At 48.2% G+C, this 17,232-nt stretch overlaps 3 protein-coding genes across 3 annotated transcripts in view; 1 reads left to right on the top strand and 2 right to left on the bottom strand.

Moving 5' to 3' along the window:
- Positions 1 to 17,232, bottom strand: part of c19h1orf198 (chromosome 19 C1orf198 homolog) — a 207,467-nt gene that overhangs the window by 114,270 nt on the left and 75,965 nt on the right. The window lies entirely within an intron of this gene.
- fsaf1 (40S small subunit processome assembly factor 1) lies at positions 18 to 3,054 on the top strand. Its single transcript, XM_070987577.1, has 9 exons — positions 18 to 213; positions 791 to 955; positions 1,151 to 1,260; positions 1,453 to 1,512; positions 1,617 to 1,712; positions 1,797 to 1,883; positions 2,093 to 2,130; positions 2,522 to 2,657; positions 2,785 to 3,054. The coding sequence occupies exons 1-8, from the start codon at positions 135 to 137 to the stop codon at positions 2,655 to 2,657; spliced, it is 771 nt and encodes a 256-aa protein (XP_070843678.1). The 5' UTR covers positions 18 to 134; the 3' UTR covers positions 2,785 to 3,054.
- LOC139347781 (tripartite motif-containing protein 67) overlaps positions 4,591 to 17,232 on the bottom strand; it is a 31,182-nt gene continuing 18,540 nt past the window's right edge. Inside the window, exons 4-11 of the mRNA XM_070987570.1 lie at positions 15,697 to 15,807; positions 13,837 to 13,990; positions 10,784 to 10,947; positions 10,463 to 10,601; positions 9,277 to 9,401; positions 9,022 to 9,200; positions 8,091 to 8,253; positions 4,591 to 7,939 (exon numbers count right to left, since the gene is read on the bottom strand). Of these exons, the coding sequence (XP_070843671.1) occupies positions 7,892 to 7,939; positions 8,091 to 8,253; positions 9,022 to 9,200; positions 9,277 to 9,401; positions 10,463 to 10,601; positions 10,784 to 10,947; positions 13,837 to 13,990; positions 15,697 to 15,807 (1,083 nt within the window). The 3' untranslated portion in view covers positions 4,591 to 7,891. The remainder of the gene's footprint in view (positions 7,940 to 8,090; positions 8,254 to 9,021; positions 9,201 to 9,276; positions 9,402 to 10,462; positions 10,602 to 10,783; positions 10,948 to 13,836; positions 13,991 to 15,696; positions 15,808 to 17,232) is intronic.

Raw genomic sequence — 17,232 nt, 5'->3', positions numbered from 1 at the left:
CCGCAAAGGATCCACCCGGTCGTGCAGCGCGTCCCACGTGCTCGTGCGGTCGTTCATCACGGTAACGTGAGTGTCCGGTGGTTACCGCTGACAGAGGGTCGTTTTCGTTAAACTGCTCTAACCATCGGCTCGAAATGAATCACGGGACAAACGGAGAAGCAGACGAGGATCGTCGCGCGCTTGAACACGTCCTGGATCAACTTTACGACTTCGGTAAGGACGTTAGCTCGGCAGCTAGCTGCACTAGCTCACTTTATCAGGCTGCTGCTGTCTGAAAAAGAGTCGTTTCCAGTTTGTTGTAGCGTGAGTCCGATGGGACAAAATAACCGCTTCAATGTGGACAGTGTCTTCTTTGTGTGATTCATCGCACTTTTTAGCCAAACAGTCGAAAACATGCTAATGTTAGATCAACGGTAGCCATAGCTAATGTTACCTAGTTGGCTTTCATTCTTAAACGTTAAAGGCGTAAACGGAGAGTTCAGGGTTCATCATGGAAAGTTAAATTAGTCCCGTTAAGTCTGTGGAGTTTGACACTCAAACACTTACATTAGATTTGGTTTATTCGCAGTTCTGAGTTCATACACCTGTTCAGAGAAATGACATCCTGTTAAAACTAAGTGATGCACTCAGGTAGGATCTATGAAGGACTGCAGTTTATCGTCATTGGTGTTTAATGATTGTTTTCTCGATTATTTGATTGTCTTTTGGTTGGTAAAATGTCAGAAAGCTCAGTGGAGTTAATCAGGTGTTGCAGTGAGATTTGTTGTTTGATATGTTATGGATGCTGCAGGTGTTGGACGCGCATCAAAAAAGAAGCTCAAGTCTCAGAAGAAGAAAAAACGGAAAAGATACGAGGAAGAGGAGGAGGAGGAAGAGATCCCGACAGTGGAGGATGTCTGCAGAGACACTGGAGACATCACAGCAGATGACGTCCACGCAGAGACTGAACAAACAGGTACAGACCTGAATCCTCCGTCGACTCGTAGAGTCTCAAACATCGACTCATCAATGATTAAAAACGCTCATTTAGCACAAATAATCAGAAATCAATGCCTGATTTTAACATCTCGGGCTCCTTTCACACTGTACATACAGCTGTCCTCTCACCTCCATCATCCATCCTTCTCTCATGGTTGAATGTCTCACTCAGGTGCACCCGTCCAGCAGGTGAGACAGGTGAGACAGGTGGAGGTCGTGTCATTTCAGGACCCCAGAAAGAAGCTGAAAGCCAAGCAGACGGCAGCTCCTGACAGAGGGCCGGTGAGTCCACAGCACACGACTGATATATTCTCAAAGCTCAGCTGAGGCAGGTGGACGTGCGTCCATAATGCACGGCTGAGCCGCCGTTACAGGTAGAATTCAGGTCACATCTGTCTGATTAGTGTCTCTGAGGATTAAAGTTCAGCTTCCCTCTCTGCTCTTCTTTGTTGCCTCGGCCGTCGTCCCTTCGAGGCGCCTCAGATAACAGAGGAGCAGCGAAGCGTCCGGCAGGAAGAGCTGAGTCTGGAAAAGGTGAAGCTGTGATCACTCGTCCCTGTGTGTGGCGTGATGTCATCTATCTGAATGTCTCGTATTCGCCACGTGTGGCCTCACGCTGCCTCTGTGCTCGCCGTCAGGCTCGTCTCGAGGTCCATCGCTTCGGAATCACGGGCTACGAGAAGGAGCAGCAGCGGGTGTTTGAGCAGGACCGAGCCATCATGCTGGGAGCCAGAGTAAGCGTCACTCACGGTGTCCTCCTGTGGACGTTTTAACAGCACACAGACAAATTCACAGCTTCATTCATGTCTGTCAATCAGCCTCCGAAGAAGAGCTTCGTCAACTACAAGCAGCTGCAGCAGCAAATCAAAGAGAGGAAGCAGAAAGCAAAAGAAGAGGTTCAGCCGGTAAGACCTGCACCTCAGCCAGGCTTAGGTGTGATCCGAGCAAACTGTCCCAGGTGTACCGACATCGTACAGAGCAAAGCTGTTCTTCTGTTCGTCACAGGCTTTGTGGGACTGTAATTAAATCTTTACGGTGTTTCAGAGTTTAAAGGATCGCTGGTCAGATTCTGAACTGCGTGCTCTTCTTCTTCTTCTGTGTCTCTGCTCTGTAGGACCTGAAGGAGAAAAAGAAGAAGCAGAGCAATCAAAGGTGGGTGAGACGTGTCTGAATAGACACCATATGGCCAAAAGTCAGTGGACACGTGACTATCAGACCTTGTTGGACGTCCCCCTCTGAAGCCTGGACATTCATGAGCAGTCAAACCCCTGAAGAGCCCCCACGGTCAGACTGCGCTCTGTACGACTCGTCCTTCATCCTCAGTCTTTGTCTGTTCGTGGCTGCGTGCTGGATCACAACCCAGTCTTTGGTCTGCGTGTCCGCTGACTTTTGGCCATGTGGTGTATCAGGTGATGTCGAACACTGAAACCAACGTGTCAGCAAACATTTTCTTTATCAGAGTTTGTCACGAAAGCTCCACAGTTGCCTCAGATTGATCCTCCTGTGGTTCAGACCTGTTTTCCTGTGCTGTCGCCTCCACCAGGGACAAGAAGAAGAAGGCGGCGTCCTCCGGCTCTGGCACCGCCCCCACAGGTCAGGTGGGCCGCTTCAAGAACGGCATGCTGATCCTGAGCTCCAAGGAGATCCAGAAGATCAAAGGCAACAAGCGAGGCAGATAGGTGTGTGTGTGTGTGTGTGTGTGTGTGTGTGTGTGTGTGTGTGTGTGTGTGTGTGTGTGTGTTTGTCAGACACCTGAGAGCGACCTGCTGGGCTGCACAGGCTGAATGTGTGTGTTTATGTTTGCAGGTGAGAGATGAAAACCTCCAGGATGTTAAATAGATACAGAAGAGGAGGAAGAGGAGGAGGAAGAGGCTGGTCTCACACTCGGTCAGGACTGTTTGCAGAGCTGAGCTCAACATGAGCTGAGAGGCTGAGGTCCAGATTCACCTGCGCTGGTGAAGACTGTGGACCCCAGAATGGACCCTGAACGCACCGTGACAGCATGCGAAGGCAGGAAACTGGACACCAGTCATGTTCCATCACAGTTAATTTATTAAGTTTTTATAAATGACCCAGAAAAGAAGACGTTTGTCGTGTTTCACGCTGTTTCAAATGGTCACAATGCTTTTCATTACAAACCATGGAGTCGTACAAAACATTCACATTTACACCGGCAGGAAGTGAGGGCAGCAGGACGGGACAGATGGGTAATTTTCTAAAGGAATACACACGAGTGGTCGGTTTCTGCTCGTAAACGGTCGCACAGACGACCAGAAGCTGCGCTGAGGGTGGAGGCAGCTCAGCTCGTCACTGAAGGGAAAACAGAAACGACGGGTGTGATCTGGCAGTGTGCGTCCGGGTGAGGTCACAAATCCTCACGCCGTTTCCTCGGAGCAGCGTTTTGTGTCATTTATACATTTAGAAAAGAGGAGCAGAGGGAAGGTGAAGCTGATCAGCAGCACGTCACACGTTCATGCCACCAGGACCAGCGTGAGCCGTGACGCTCAGGAGGGAAATACAAAAGAAAATAAATGTCATTCAGTATATGTACACACTTTATGGAGTAAATAAATCTGCCATTTGTTTCACTTAAATAGTAACAGCAGTGACATCCTGAAGTTAAATTAGTAAAATCTCTGACATTCATGGGCGGGCGGGTGTGGGGACGAGGACAAGAACACGTGTGGACAGGAGAGACGTCGACGAGACTCGTTTAAAATAAGTGATGTTTCTCTTAACGGAAAAGCTGTGACCTCGTTTCACCTGACTCGCTGTCTGACTTCCTGAACCTCAGCCAGCTTTTATTCCCTCCAGTCTCGACATTGTGATGTTTCTGACATCAACGCAGCCAGAAGACACGTCGGCCGACTCACTCAGTCTCTGAGGACAGAAACGGCTGCCGGTGTTTGTACGATCGACGCCTCGCTTCGCTCTCAGGCCTAAAATCTGCTCCTGGTTTTGGAAAGTCGGCCTGGGGGCAGGTTGGCTTCACACCTCTCCTCTAGTGTGGGAGGATGGGGGGCGGGGGACATCAGAGAAACTCCCCTTTGGCAGAGAGCTCAGCGTTTCTGGGTCAACAGGGACTGGTTCAAATCCTGACTTTTACACTGGTGCTGCATTCAGGTCACACAGGGAAGATGGGAAATGCAGGGCACGGGGCACAGATGAAATTTAAATTAAGTGATTTGTTGAATGTTGATTGATTTATTATGAGCAATGCAATGAAAAGCTTCATTAAACCTGCAGTAATTGCTTTTTGGCCACTTGGGGGCAGCAGAAAAATTAATAACCCATAATCAGCGTTCAAGCTGACACACAGTCTCCTCCCCCCTTTAGCTCTGTGTTTGGTGTCCTCCCCCTCCAGAGGGACATATCTGCTCCTCAGTGCAGGATAGTTCGCATGCAGTGGGTTTTTAGAGCTCCTTCAGTGCTGCGAGAGCAGGCAGAGAGTGAAGGCCAGAAACCAAAACAACCAGCTGAAAGACTAAAACGCCACAAAGAACTGAGGGGACCGCGGGGTCGGACGTGTCTTCATCACTATAAGCTTCACTTCACTTCAGTCAGTTCATCCACTGTCATTTGACAGTGGCCAAACAAACTTGTAGTATTTCCCACATCATTTGAATGCAGCATCAGGTGCAAAGTTAAGCTCGTTGGGCTAAATGTTCGTTTAATTTACTTCCTGTCTGCGGTTCTGTGATGTCAGGTCACAGCTTTGATTCATGAATAAATACATAATCCATCTCCACCCCCCAAAATACTCCATCATTAGAAAAAAGAAGCAGAAAACAACACAAACCAAAGCGCAACAATATTATTATACTTCTCTAAAGCTCTATAATTAAATAATTTAAAAAACAAAACACATTTCATGATTCTGCTCTGTATTGAAAATAGACCTGATTCCTGTCAGAAACCCATATTTAATTTACTGTATTTCTCTTCAGGTATATTTAAAGTTTGTGTTGAACTGAGGATTTAAAGGAACACATGAGAATCGGCGTGTTTATAGAAAACCTTTACGTGTTCCTGTCCCTGATTGAATGTTTGGATATGATGATGCTCAGAGATGTGACGCCTCCAGAGAAAATGTGATGTTTGCTGACGGTTTCTTTGAAGGTCAGCGTTTAAAGGTCTGGAAGCAGCCGCTCACAGAATCAATGCAGAGGTGCGTTCAGGGTGTCGTTGCCACCGTCCACCAGCAGAGGGCGTGGTGGCAGCTTGAACGCCAGTCAATGCAGAGACAGTAACACAGAGCACTATTTACAGTACAGCTTCAGGTTTGTTGTAAACTTGTTCGATGCTTAATCCATGCTTAACATCACCGTCACAATCATAACTCACAAATATTTACAGTTTGAGGATTTCCACTCACACTCACTCCTCTTCAGTCTTCGTCTGTCTGACTTCTCTCTCACTCACAACCTCACAGGGAACACAAACGTCTCAGATATCAGATTAATATCCAAGATTAAATCACCTTCAGACCAGCTTGTCCTCGCTCTGCTGCTGACGTCACGTACAGATGTGAAAACGTCTTCTGTCCTTCGTCACAGTGGTGTGGTTGGATTTGAAGCTACTGTCCTCTACAGGCTGCCATACCCGATCCCTGATGAGAAGTGTGGCAGCGAGCGTAGCTTTACCTGATGTGACTGTTCAAGATCATCTCCAGCCCGACGCTCCACAGAGGGACGGAGGGACGAGCACGCTGTCCTCTGAAGGCCAATCAGAGCTGTCGTCTTAGAAGACACTAAACGGAGGTTTGGCTCAGTTCCATTTTGTTTCAGCGTTTCCAGGAGGAGCTCCTGCAGGCGGCCGGTCGATTCATTCAGCAGGACGGCGTTCAAACTGTTTGCACACAGTTTTCTAGTTCCTGCGACCGAATGAAATGCAGCCGCAGGCTTGTTTTGACCTCTGACCTCACTGACGCACCGGCGGCTGAGTCACTGCAAACGTCTGCCAAACATTATTCAAAGTTTCGGTTTTAGTGGAGGAAAACAAGAAATGTAGAAATTTGTGTTTGGCGTCTGGATTATTTCATCGTCACAGCTTCAGTTAGCAGCTGGAACACGATGGCGCTGTGAGCCAGAGGAGACGTGAACGCGCTCACCGCTGCTTCGAAGACGATGTTCAGCCGTGAATCTGCACAATGTGCCGAATGTGAGACGCTGGTTTGAAAAGACGTGACATGATGAGAGCTGAAGGCTTCGCTGCTGTTAGAAACGAACGTTTAACGTCTGTTTCTGTGACTTTAGAGGAACAAATGAGCTCGACGCCAAAACACGAAGCTACGTCCAGCAGCTGGTTAGCCTAGCTTAGCATAAAGAGTGGAACAAAGTCCACAACCAGTCCTAAACCAGACTGGAGCTTCAACAGGTAATCAATGAATCAATTAGTCGATCCAAGGAAAATTAATCAATGACTACTTTGTTAATCGTTTCAGTCGTTTCTCCAGCTGGATCGTTTCTGGCTGCAGCCTCTTCAGAGTAAATGTTTGCTGCTTTGTAATCATGAGTGGAGACGTCAGAAATGTGATTTAAACCATCAATCAATAATGAAAGTCATCGTTAATCGCAGCCCCAATGGAGACGCTGCTCCCCTGCAGAGGCCCCTCCCACTCTGATCTGTCACATGACTGAAAAATGAAATGGAACGGAGCCGATCCGTCCGGCTCGACCTCTTTAACAGCAGCGCCGCTTGGTCTGAGACGCAGAGGACAGTGAAGGCATCGCCGAACGTTCAGCCTTTAAATATTTCACCAAAACATCCGGCGATGACACAACGAACGCTGCAGAACACGAGCTCACAGAGAGGAGCAGAGACAAGGAACGGAGACATGGAGCAGAGACAAGGAATAGAGACACTGAGCAGAGACACTGAGAAGAGACATGGAGCAGAGACAAGGAACGGAGACATGGAGCAGAGACACTGAGCAGAGACACTGAGCAGAGACATGGAGCAGAGACAAGGAACGGAGACATGGAGCAGAGACATGGAACAGAGACATGGAGCAGAGACATGGAACAGAGACACTGAGCAGAGACATGGAGCAGAGACACTGAGCAGAGACATGGAGCAGAGACAAGGAACAGAGACATGGATCAGAGACATGGAATAGAGACACTGAGCAGAGACACTGAGCAGAGACACTGAGCAGAGACAAGGAACAGAGACATGGATCAGAGACATGGAACAGAGACATGGAGCAGAGACATGGAACAGAGACACTGAGCAGAGACATGGAGCAGAGACAAGGAACAGAGACATGGATCAGAGACATGGAACAGAGACATGGAGCAGAGACACTGAGCAGAGACATGGAGCAGAGACATGGAACAGAGACATGGATCAGAGACATGGAACAGAGACATGGAGCAGAGACATGCAGCAGAGACACGGAGCAGAGACACTGAGCAGAGACATGGAACAGAGACAAGGAGCAGAGACAAGGCGCAGAGACATGGAACAGAGACATGGAGCAGAGACATGGAGCTCTGAGTCCTTCCTGTCCTGGACTCCTGTCTGACGGCTCGTCTTTGAGCGCAGTGAGGGACGTCTTCAGTCAGAGGGTCGGTGGTTGAGCGTCAGGCCTTCAGGAGAAGTTTAAGGCGGACTGTCCTTCTGTCCAGATGACTGGACGTGTTGTTAGTGTCACTGGGACATGATGGCCGTCCCCAGTGACTCCAGTCCTGCGAGCTCCAATCAATCGATTTCCAGCCAATAATCGATCACAGATTCATTCCTGTCTGTACAAATTTCAGGTTGAAGTGCGTCTGAGACAAAGTGCACCTGGAGGAGGAGAGAGGAGTTCATCCCAGCCGAGCCGACCGGAGGAGGTCCAAGAGGCGGAGCTGAGGCCGCGTATGACATCGTTGGTTTGTTTCCAGGGCGACAGGACGAGAGGACGCTCCTCCTACTGTTTGGTGTTCTTTGGCACCTCCAGGCCCGTCAGTAAGGTCACCTGCAACAGTGACATCATCAGCGAGAGACACCGAGGACAGCCTGAAAGAGCCCTTAACTTTAACCTTAACCTAATCTTAACCCAAGTCTAACAATTTATGTTGCACATTATGCCCCCCCCCCCCTTCACACACACACGCACACACACCGACCTGGACGTTCCTGTTGAGGCTCACCGCGGGGACAAAGACCCCGTCCAGGCTCTCGAACGCGGTGGGTCCGTGCTGCTCCTTGTTGATGAAGAAGGTCAGAGTGTGTTTGGTCAGATCCAGCAGGACGCCCACAGTCGAGCCCTTAGTGATGCCGCCCTCCGCCCTGCGCACACACACGCACACACACACACACACACACACACACACACACACACACACACACACACACACACACACACACACTACATGCTAAATAACAACATGAAACAGACGAGCTGACGAGCGACATGAAAGCAAAGCACAGAGAATAAATGAGCAGGGAGACGCAGTCGAGTCAGTGTTTGATGAAGGTTTGATGGGTTCATGTTGACGCTGAGACATTTGATGTCCCCTGCAGTCGTCTTCGTCTTCTTCTGCTCCCTGGTGTGTTTGTTAGTTGGTATTGTATGAGCCCCGGGGGTCCCTCTGTCATCCTGTGAGTGTGTGTGTGCGTGTGTGTGCGTGTGCGTGGGCGCGTGTGTGTGTGATGAATGGAATAAGCGCCACCTTCCAGAGCCTCCTGCTGTTCTTCCATTCAGTGCAGTCAGATGAGAGACGACGTCACATCGTGTTGAAGACGTTATGTTTAGTTCAGGCAGACAAAGATCCTCAGAACAGTTCAATCAGTATCACAAATCAATAAACACGACTTGAAGCTGAGCGTCAGAATCTATCTGACATCAATCACCAGCAGCTAAATCTGTCTTTCACTTTCCAGGATGGTGAAGTCATGACCCGCCCTTCTCTGCCTCTGATTGGCTGGTACTTGTTGCCTCTGTTGGTTTGGTTGGTTGGGTTTAGGCATGAGCAGTGGGACTGGTTAAGATGAGGGGACAAATAACAGGTCCCACAGCTGCCATCCCATAATAGCACCGACCTCACACACACCCACCTGTTGGTGTGGGAGTTGTTGTGCATGAACCAGGAGCGGTTGTTGTCCACATACATGGCCCACGCCTTGTCGTCCTTCCCCAGCATCATGTCCTTCATGGTGTTGATCCTCGCCACGCCGAACGCAGGGTCCGGGTGGTTGTCATAGCGATCGATGCTGACCTCCCAGTAGTGGATGCCCTGAGGTCCAACGGAAATGTCGTCAGTGAACTAAACCTAAAGCCATGAAGCTGAAACCTCGTTCCGGGCGCGTTACCTTTGAGAAAGCGGCGGTCCCCAGCACCACGCGGTCGTCGTAGCTGTTACAGCTGACCGTCAGGTTTTCATTGGACAGGACGATGTCCCGGTGAGCTGTGGTGGGGTCAAAGGTGAACCAGGCCACTGCAGGGAGGAAACATCTGTCAGTGGAGAAGCCACAGCGGTGTGTGTGTGTGTGTGTGTGTGGGGGGGGGGGGGGGGCAATCATTTGCTGGTATGATTAATGAATATAATCAATAATCAATATAATAACAATCTGATTTAACAGAATTCTTCCATTTTTCAGACGAAGCATCAAGGACACATCTGAGCCTGAGGGTCACTACAACAACATCCTGCATGATTTAATGAGTGGTGACACATCCAGCATGTGCACACACACGCACACACACACACACACACACACACACACACACACACACACACACACACACACACACACACACACACCGTTTTTTGCTTTCAAATCAGTGTTTGTTTCGCAGCCAAAGCTTTTGTCTCCTGCTCTTTCACTTGTCATGCCAACAAGAGTCACACATCCCATAATTTCTCTCCTCTGTGTGGCTGAAAAGAAGCTACTGTCCTCGAGGAAAGAGAAGAAGAGGAGGAGGAGGAGGAGGAGGAGGCGGCGATGAGGGTGAGGAACAGAAAAAGAGGTCGAGTTGAAAAAAGATGAGAGGAAGAAAAGAGGACGGACGGATGAACGTTTATCAGTCAGAAGACAGACTAATGCCTATTGTGTGTGTGTGTGTGTGTGTGTGTGATATTTAGGAAAACTGTCCATCCTCATCCCACTGCGGCAGTTATGACAGATTTTCTCCTTTTCTTTCCCTTCATTTGCTCTCAGCAGCTTTCCTTTATTTCCGTTCTTTCCTCTTTCCTTTCCTTTCTTCCTTCTCCACTCCCTTCCTTTCCTGCCTTCCTCTTACCTGTCTTCTCTCCTGCGTCCTGTGTCCTCCACACTCGTCCTCTGAGGAGCTTCTGTGTTTCATTTTACAAATTAATGGACGCCACGAAGCCGATTCATGAAGATCAGCACAAACAAACAGAGACACACACACACACTCGCACGCACACACACACACACACACACACACACACACACACACACACACACACACACACACACACACACACACACACACACACTCACACACTCACGCACGCGCACACACACAGCCTACCGTCGGACGTCTTCAGCACCACAGTCTTGCTGTACGGCCCCACGCCGATGCCATTGTAGGCTTTCACCCTGGCGTTGTAGGAGCTGTTAAAATGAAGGCCGTCCACCGTACACACCGTCTCCTTCCCCACATACACCTCCTGAGGCGCGCACGCACACGCACACACACACACACACACACACACACACACATTTCATTACATTACAAATGCAGATTGAATGTATGCAGATGTATGTTGCAAACAAAGATGAACAGAGGAGACGTCACGTTGAAACACATGGTGTGTTTCCTCATTCGGCGTGTGCTCCTCTGACCACCCACCCTGTACTGGCCCCCGTTCCCGTCATCCAGCTCCAGGATGTAGCCCTCGATGGGGCTGCCAGGGGGCGCAACGACCCTCCAGGCCAGGGTGGCGCTGTTGTTCCTGGTGCAGCACTTCTCCAGCTGCAGGAGAGGCGCCGCCGGCACCGAGGGTCCGGCCTCCACTGCGGGGACAAATGGACAGATGAGATGTAAAGATGGGGACGGAGGATGAGAGGAGGGAGGTGAAAGGGTGGATGGAGGAGGAGGAGTGAAGGAGGACAAACAAGGTGATGTCATCAGTTGGCTGGTTGCCTTTAAACAAACTGAAGGGAGAGAAAGAGGAGCTTTAAAGGGAGATTAAAAAAAGGTGAAAGAGCTCCAGGTTCATTTACAGGACAACAGCTGGGTGGAGGCTTTACGTCGGCCACGTGGGGACATCAGACCCCTGCTGAGGGAGCAGGAGAGGTGGTGCAAAGGCTTTTTCTCTCAAAAAGAAGCATCTGTCGAACCCAGCAAACTCAAGAGAAATGGTAAAAAATGACCACCGAACACACAAGTGCAGATCTCAGCGGTGACTCTGCTTCAGGTCGTCTCTTTTTTGTCATCTGCTCGTTCTGGACCAAAACAGCGATGAAGAGACGGAGGACAGGCAGCACAGAGGGGACAGCACAGCAGGATCGATGCAAAACACAGTGCACGTTTCAATCATCAATGTCTAACTTCAGTATTTGTCGCCAAAGTAGTTCTTTGATTCATCCAACCACAACGTAAAGAAGAATATTTGTTGTTCAGTCGAGCTGCATCTCATTCCACCTTTTTGTTGTGCATTAGGACAACAAGAACAACAGGAGGGTGAAACGATTATTTACGTTAAAAGTCAAAGAATGAGTCACCAGCACGAGAAACAGAGAAGTACTTCAGGCAACAAATGTGTAGATTTTAGGGAACTTTGTGATCCAGTGAAGGCAACACGACTCAGCAGAGGTGCCATTCATTGGACAGGAGCTGGAACACAACAACCATGCAGAGGAAAGAGACACTGTGGGACAAAAAGACCTGTGAGTGTCCAACCAGAAAGGCCATGAGGGCTATTGGGGCTGAGGGTCGAGGAAGGACTGACAAACGAAACTGAAGGGAGGAAAACGGGTTTTCTGAAAAGGCTGTGAAATACCTCCTGAGCTCTCGGCCTCCACGTCAGCCTCAGCACTGCCTGCTGCCTGCATCTGTATCAATAACGGACTCTCCTGCACATCTGGAAATATGGTTTTAATACAAGAGCACAGGGACAGAAGATGGTGGACAAAGCAGCTGGAAGCCACAGTCTGAATGCATTAAAACCACGACGAGGGGTTCGTATTCACTGAAACCGTGAGGGGCCGTGTGCAAAACAAAACTAAAGCTGCTAATCGTCTGCATATAACATTAACTGCAGGTCAGATAGTTCATAACATCTCATATCAGAAAACGTCATCAGAAAGGTCCATCAATGTAAAACGTGGTATCATCTGCATATTGGGACACAACAGCCAAAAATCTGATATTAGATCAGAAAACGCTGCAAATATACAGAAACTTCAGAGTGCAAACATGGAGATTTGGCCATAAATGAGACTATTAACAGAATAAGAAGCAGTATTCAAACACAAAATTAAACAGGGCTGGAGTTTCCACCGAGGACACTGACAGAGAATAATTTCAAAGACGAGAAATCAAAGACGTGAAATCAGGTGGTCAGTCATTAAACCCCACCTCTTCGTTCTGGTTGATCAGTGGGATGTGAAGCTGGGGAAATGTTCAGATGTTTTTCATGTCACAGGCCTTAAAGAACAAAGGGGGGACGACCAAAGCCCATTCATTCTCCTGACCTGCCAAGACCTGCAGACCTGGGTCACAGTCTTCATTTCAACAAGTCCAGCAGCTGCGTCTCTCATGAGGAACCACACTATCAACCCGATATGAGAGCGCAGTTGCCATAATCGCACCGTGATATGACGCTTATTGGCCACACAGCACTGAACTGAAGCTAATTTTCTTATTATGTGATGATTATATCTCTTGTGCCTTTAATGGGTTTTTAATGGATCCCAGTGCATTTCAAATCAGTGCTGCGTTCAGCAAACAAAGTACTGCCTCCAATCTAAAGTCTCTCTATCAAAATAAAAAATGCATTGGGCTGAGTCCATATTTAATGTACATTAACAGCACAGCTGGGTGATCTCTGCAGAGGTTTGCATGTAAAGGACGCTGTGTTTACTCATGCATGCCAACTGGTTGCTGGGTAACAACAGCCAATGAATAGCTAATGAGTTGTGCACCTTGAAGGAACCTCAGAAGGGAACGGTGGCAGAAAGTAAATGTTGTTCATCGGTTATGAAATGTATCATCAAGGGGCTGTTTTCGCTTCAGGACAAGGATGTTTGTGTATGTTTGTGCATGTCGAGTTGATTTATTCATCGAGCCCATTTAAAGGGCCTTCCACATGAAGTTCAGTCAGTACGAGAACAGTCTTCTTCTCAGGAGGAAGCTTTTAAAGACTAAACTGGCGTTATCACCAAGCAGGAAGGTCGTCAGCAGAACAGGAAGAGCAACAAAACCTCCCGTTACTCTGACCTGAAGCATGAAGATGGTTACCTGCTGTGCTAACCTCGTGACTGACAAACTGAATTAGCCACGTTAGCTGCGTTACAGATTGAAAGCAGTCTGTTAACCAGTTAAACCCACACAAACTGCTTCTTTAAAATCAGCTGAATCAGTCACATCAGCCTTCATTTCTAAAGATTTCCAACCAGATTTTCCAACGTTGTTTCTCGTAATTATGGTCTAAACCGTTAGATGTTAATGCTCACGCTTCAGCAGCATCAAAACGAGCATTTCTTCATCGAAAGAGGAGCAAAGAACGAAGAACTTCAGTCTTTGTGAGTACGATGCTGAATCGATGGAGGACTTTACCTCAGCGCCAATACAGAGAAGTTAAAAACACAATGAAATGACGACAGTGAGGCTGATTGCAGAGCAGCGCGCAGTGATTTAAAGCTGCCGGCTGAGGGGAGCTGTGGGTGCTGTGGACGCACCTTTGCCCTGGCAGAAGTCCAGCAGCAGGATGGTTTGCAGCAGCGAGTCGGTGTTCAGGGTGAGGTCAAACTCAGGGCCGACTTTTGGCTCCAGGGCCCCTTTCACCCACTGGTCCTGAGAGGATGTGACCCGCTTGATCAGGGCGTCCGAGATCTACACACACACATACACACACACACACGCACACATACACACACACACACGCACACACACACACACATACACACACACGCACGCACACACACGCACACACACACACGCACACACACTCTGTTTGAACACGCTGACAGTACGTCTGTGGACACACACTGCAGCTCCTCTGTTCTGGGATCTGTTCCAATGGCCTGGCTTCATTACATTAAGTCTGACAAGTGAAATGAGGCACGCATTAGTGCAGTTCAAATATTTAAGGCTAAGAATTCGACCCTCTTCTGCTGGTTAGAGCTGCAGCGCCTCAGGGAAGTGAATACATTACATCAAACTACACTCGGCTGGGAAGAAAAACAATCGCGATCTTCTTTAGAGGCAAAGCGTCAGCCGAGAAACTCATCCTCCAGCATTACAGCGTAAACGGCTTCATTTAGCTTCGTCTTCTCTGCTCTGATTGGCTGCGTTGTCCTTACAAATGTTCCTGAACTTACATTTAGCTCTAATAACTAATAAACCTGCACATATTCTGGCCTCCAGTCATGAGTTAGGCGCTGGGAGCTATAAAGAACCACATAATCAATACATTATGAAATATTCAGATGAAGTGGAAGCAAAGGGATCTGCGAGTGTGTGTGTGTGTGTGTGTGTGTGTGTGTGTGTGTGTGTGTGTGTGTGTGTCTTTGATCTTCATCTTTCACCTTACTTTCTTCCTCTGCAGGAGGAGAAATGATTCATAAGCGGAAGCATCTCATGTGATTCAATAGAAATCCAGGCAGTGGTGAATGTGGCTGAGGACCGCGATGCCTTCATGCTGCTGCTTTCTGCAGGAAATCTGTGTTGTGTTACGATAAGTAGGAACTGGGCTTTGATGGAGGTGATAAAACATGAGCTAAACCATCGTTATTGAACCAAAACAGGAAATATTCTATGAGCTAACAAACAGACAGAAGTCGTCATGTTTGGGTCAGTTCGAGGTAGAAAACTCCAGAGAGAGAAATCTAAAGAGATTTAAGAAGAAGAAGTCACTGATCACAAACTCAGAGTCTGCGAAAATCAAAGATGTTTAACTGTGTTTAATACGAGTGATGTCATCAATTCAAGATCAATCCACGAAGATTAGAACGACTCATCAAGTATCGAGCTGGTGAAACTGTTCAGTGTTTAAGGTCAGGGTTTTTTCTCACTTTGAGCTACTAACACGCACAGATCAATAAGTATTGATCAGCCATCGATGTCTGAGCCTGCTGATCACTAAACATGCCGGTTCAGTTAAAAATAGATCAGCTGCAGCGTTAGGAAAGTAATGCATCCTGTGTGTGTGTGTGTGTGTGTGTGTGTGTGTGTGTGTGTGTGTGTGTGTGTGTGTGTGTGTGTGTGTGTGTGTGTGTGTAGCTCTGCTGCCTTCAGAAACATCCTGTAAATCTGACACTTCTTACGTTTTCCTGCTTTCTCTCAACTCTTCCTCTTCAGTTTTTAACACAGAGAAAGGAGATATTTTTTACAGTGTGCAGTTTGACCCTCTGCTGTCTTTGTCTTCTGTATCGTCCTTACAGTTTTAAGGATGGAGACAGCAGGACACACACACACACACACACACACACACACACACACACACACACACACACACACACACACACACACACACACACACACACACACACACACACACACACACACACACACACACGTGCGCGCAGTGTTTCAGATACCTGGAGGAATCCACTGGGGTCGTTCTCCTTCAGGACCTCCAGGCAGTACTCCATCATGCCGGTGGTCTGACGGAGCTTCATGGTGCAGTGGGTGATCTGGTCTCGCACCACCTGATGGACACAGACCAGAGACTTTAGAGGCTGAACAGGACAGGACACACACACACACACACACACACACACACACACACACACACACACACACACACACACACACACACACACACACACACACACACACAGCAGCTAACTGAAAGCCAGTGAGGCGTCAGCGTCTGATTGGCCTTTTGTCTACATGAACAGCTGCATCACATTTCAGCTGATCAGTGATTTAACCATCTGCTCAAAGGACAACACGTATGAAACGTGTTCAGTGTGTGTGTGTGTGTGTGTGTGTGTGTGTGTGTGTGTGTGTGTGCTGGACACACATCGACTCTTCAAAGGTGAAGCAGGAGGAAACGTCTGGTGACGCTGGCGAACCCGCGGTCATTCATTTACACATTAACGGACGGCCGCCGAGACGATTTAACGAGTTAATTTGACAGAGTGTGAAAACGAGGCCGCTCGTTTATCTGCTGTTAATGAGATCACAGTTAATTATTCAGCTGTCAGCCGCTGGAAGGAGTCAAATATGACGAGCGTGAAGAGTCAAACGAGAGAGGATCAAAACAATGTGCAGCCTGAGAGTGTGTGTGTGTGTGTGTGTGTGTGTGTGTGTGTGTGTGTGTGTGTGTGTGTGTGTGTGTGTGTGTGTGTGTGTGTGTGTGTGTGTGAGTGCGTCACATGATGAAGCAGAAACATTGATGAAAACTGGTCCAAAACATTTTAGAAGCTCGAAACTTATCAGCAATAATAAAAAGGAGACGTGGAAAAAGACGAGATGGACAATAAAAATGAATAAAACTCAGAATAAACGTTTGTTTCTGTTGAAGGATTTATGGTTAAAGAGTGAATCAAAGGTCAGTGAAAGGTCACAGACGCTGAAACGAAAATGAAAATGCAGAATCTCTTATCTGCTGTGTAAACAACGTGAAGCGTGAAGGCTGAGCAAACCCCCCCCCCCCCGCATACATAATGATGTGAGGCCGCTCAAACATGTTAAAGCAGATTTCAGATAGCAGGCTGACTCACAGCCCATCACTCTGAGGCGTTTACTGTCAGCGGGGGGAGCATTTACACACAAATCCTTCAGGACGCGAGCTCATGGTGCTCGTTAGCATAAAAACTGGAGGTTTGAACTAAATGACTGTAACGACTGAGGGCAGATGAACCTTCATCTGCTCCACAGAGACGCCTTCATTACCTGACAGGTGTGCTAAGCTAGCAGCAGCTAACGTAGCTCTGAGCACATGACCTCTGATGAATGACATCAGAGGAGTTCCCTCTTTAAGGGACAGGAAGCCCAACTGAGGACGAGCTGGTCCAGGTGAGGCCAACTGCCCACTGCTCAGGTGTGTCAGTACAGGTGAGCGGCTCAGTCTGCAGCATCGTCAGCCAAATATATGCTTATTTGATTTCCGTTAATCTCAACTACGG

Source organism: Chaetodon trifascialis, chromosome 19 (assembly GCF_039877785.1).
Source record: "Chaetodon trifascialis isolate fChaTrf1 chromosome 19, fChaTrf1.hap1, whole genome shotgun sequence".
Lineage (NCBI taxonomy): Eukaryota > Metazoa > Chordata > Actinopteri > Chaetodontiformes > Chaetodontidae > Chaetodon > Chaetodon trifascialis.
The sequence above is the reverse complement of the archived record's forward strand: the minus strand, read 5'-3'. Positions and strand labels throughout refer to the sequence as shown.

Bases quoted from the DNA above. Each gene is read 5' to 3' on its own strand.
- fsaf1 (XM_070987577.1), top strand. From the start codon at position 135: ATGAATCACGGGACAAACGGAGAAGCAGACGAGGATCGTCGCGCGCTT. The intron at 1,513-1,616 runs GTGAAGCTGTGA...GCTCGCCGTCAG, and splicing joins AAGAGCTGAGTCTGGAAAAG to GCTCGTCTCGAGGTCCATCG. The intron at 1,884-2,092 runs GTAAGACCTGCA...TCTGCTCTGTAG, and splicing joins CAAAAGAAGAGGTTCAGCCG to GACCTGAAGGAGAAAAAGAA.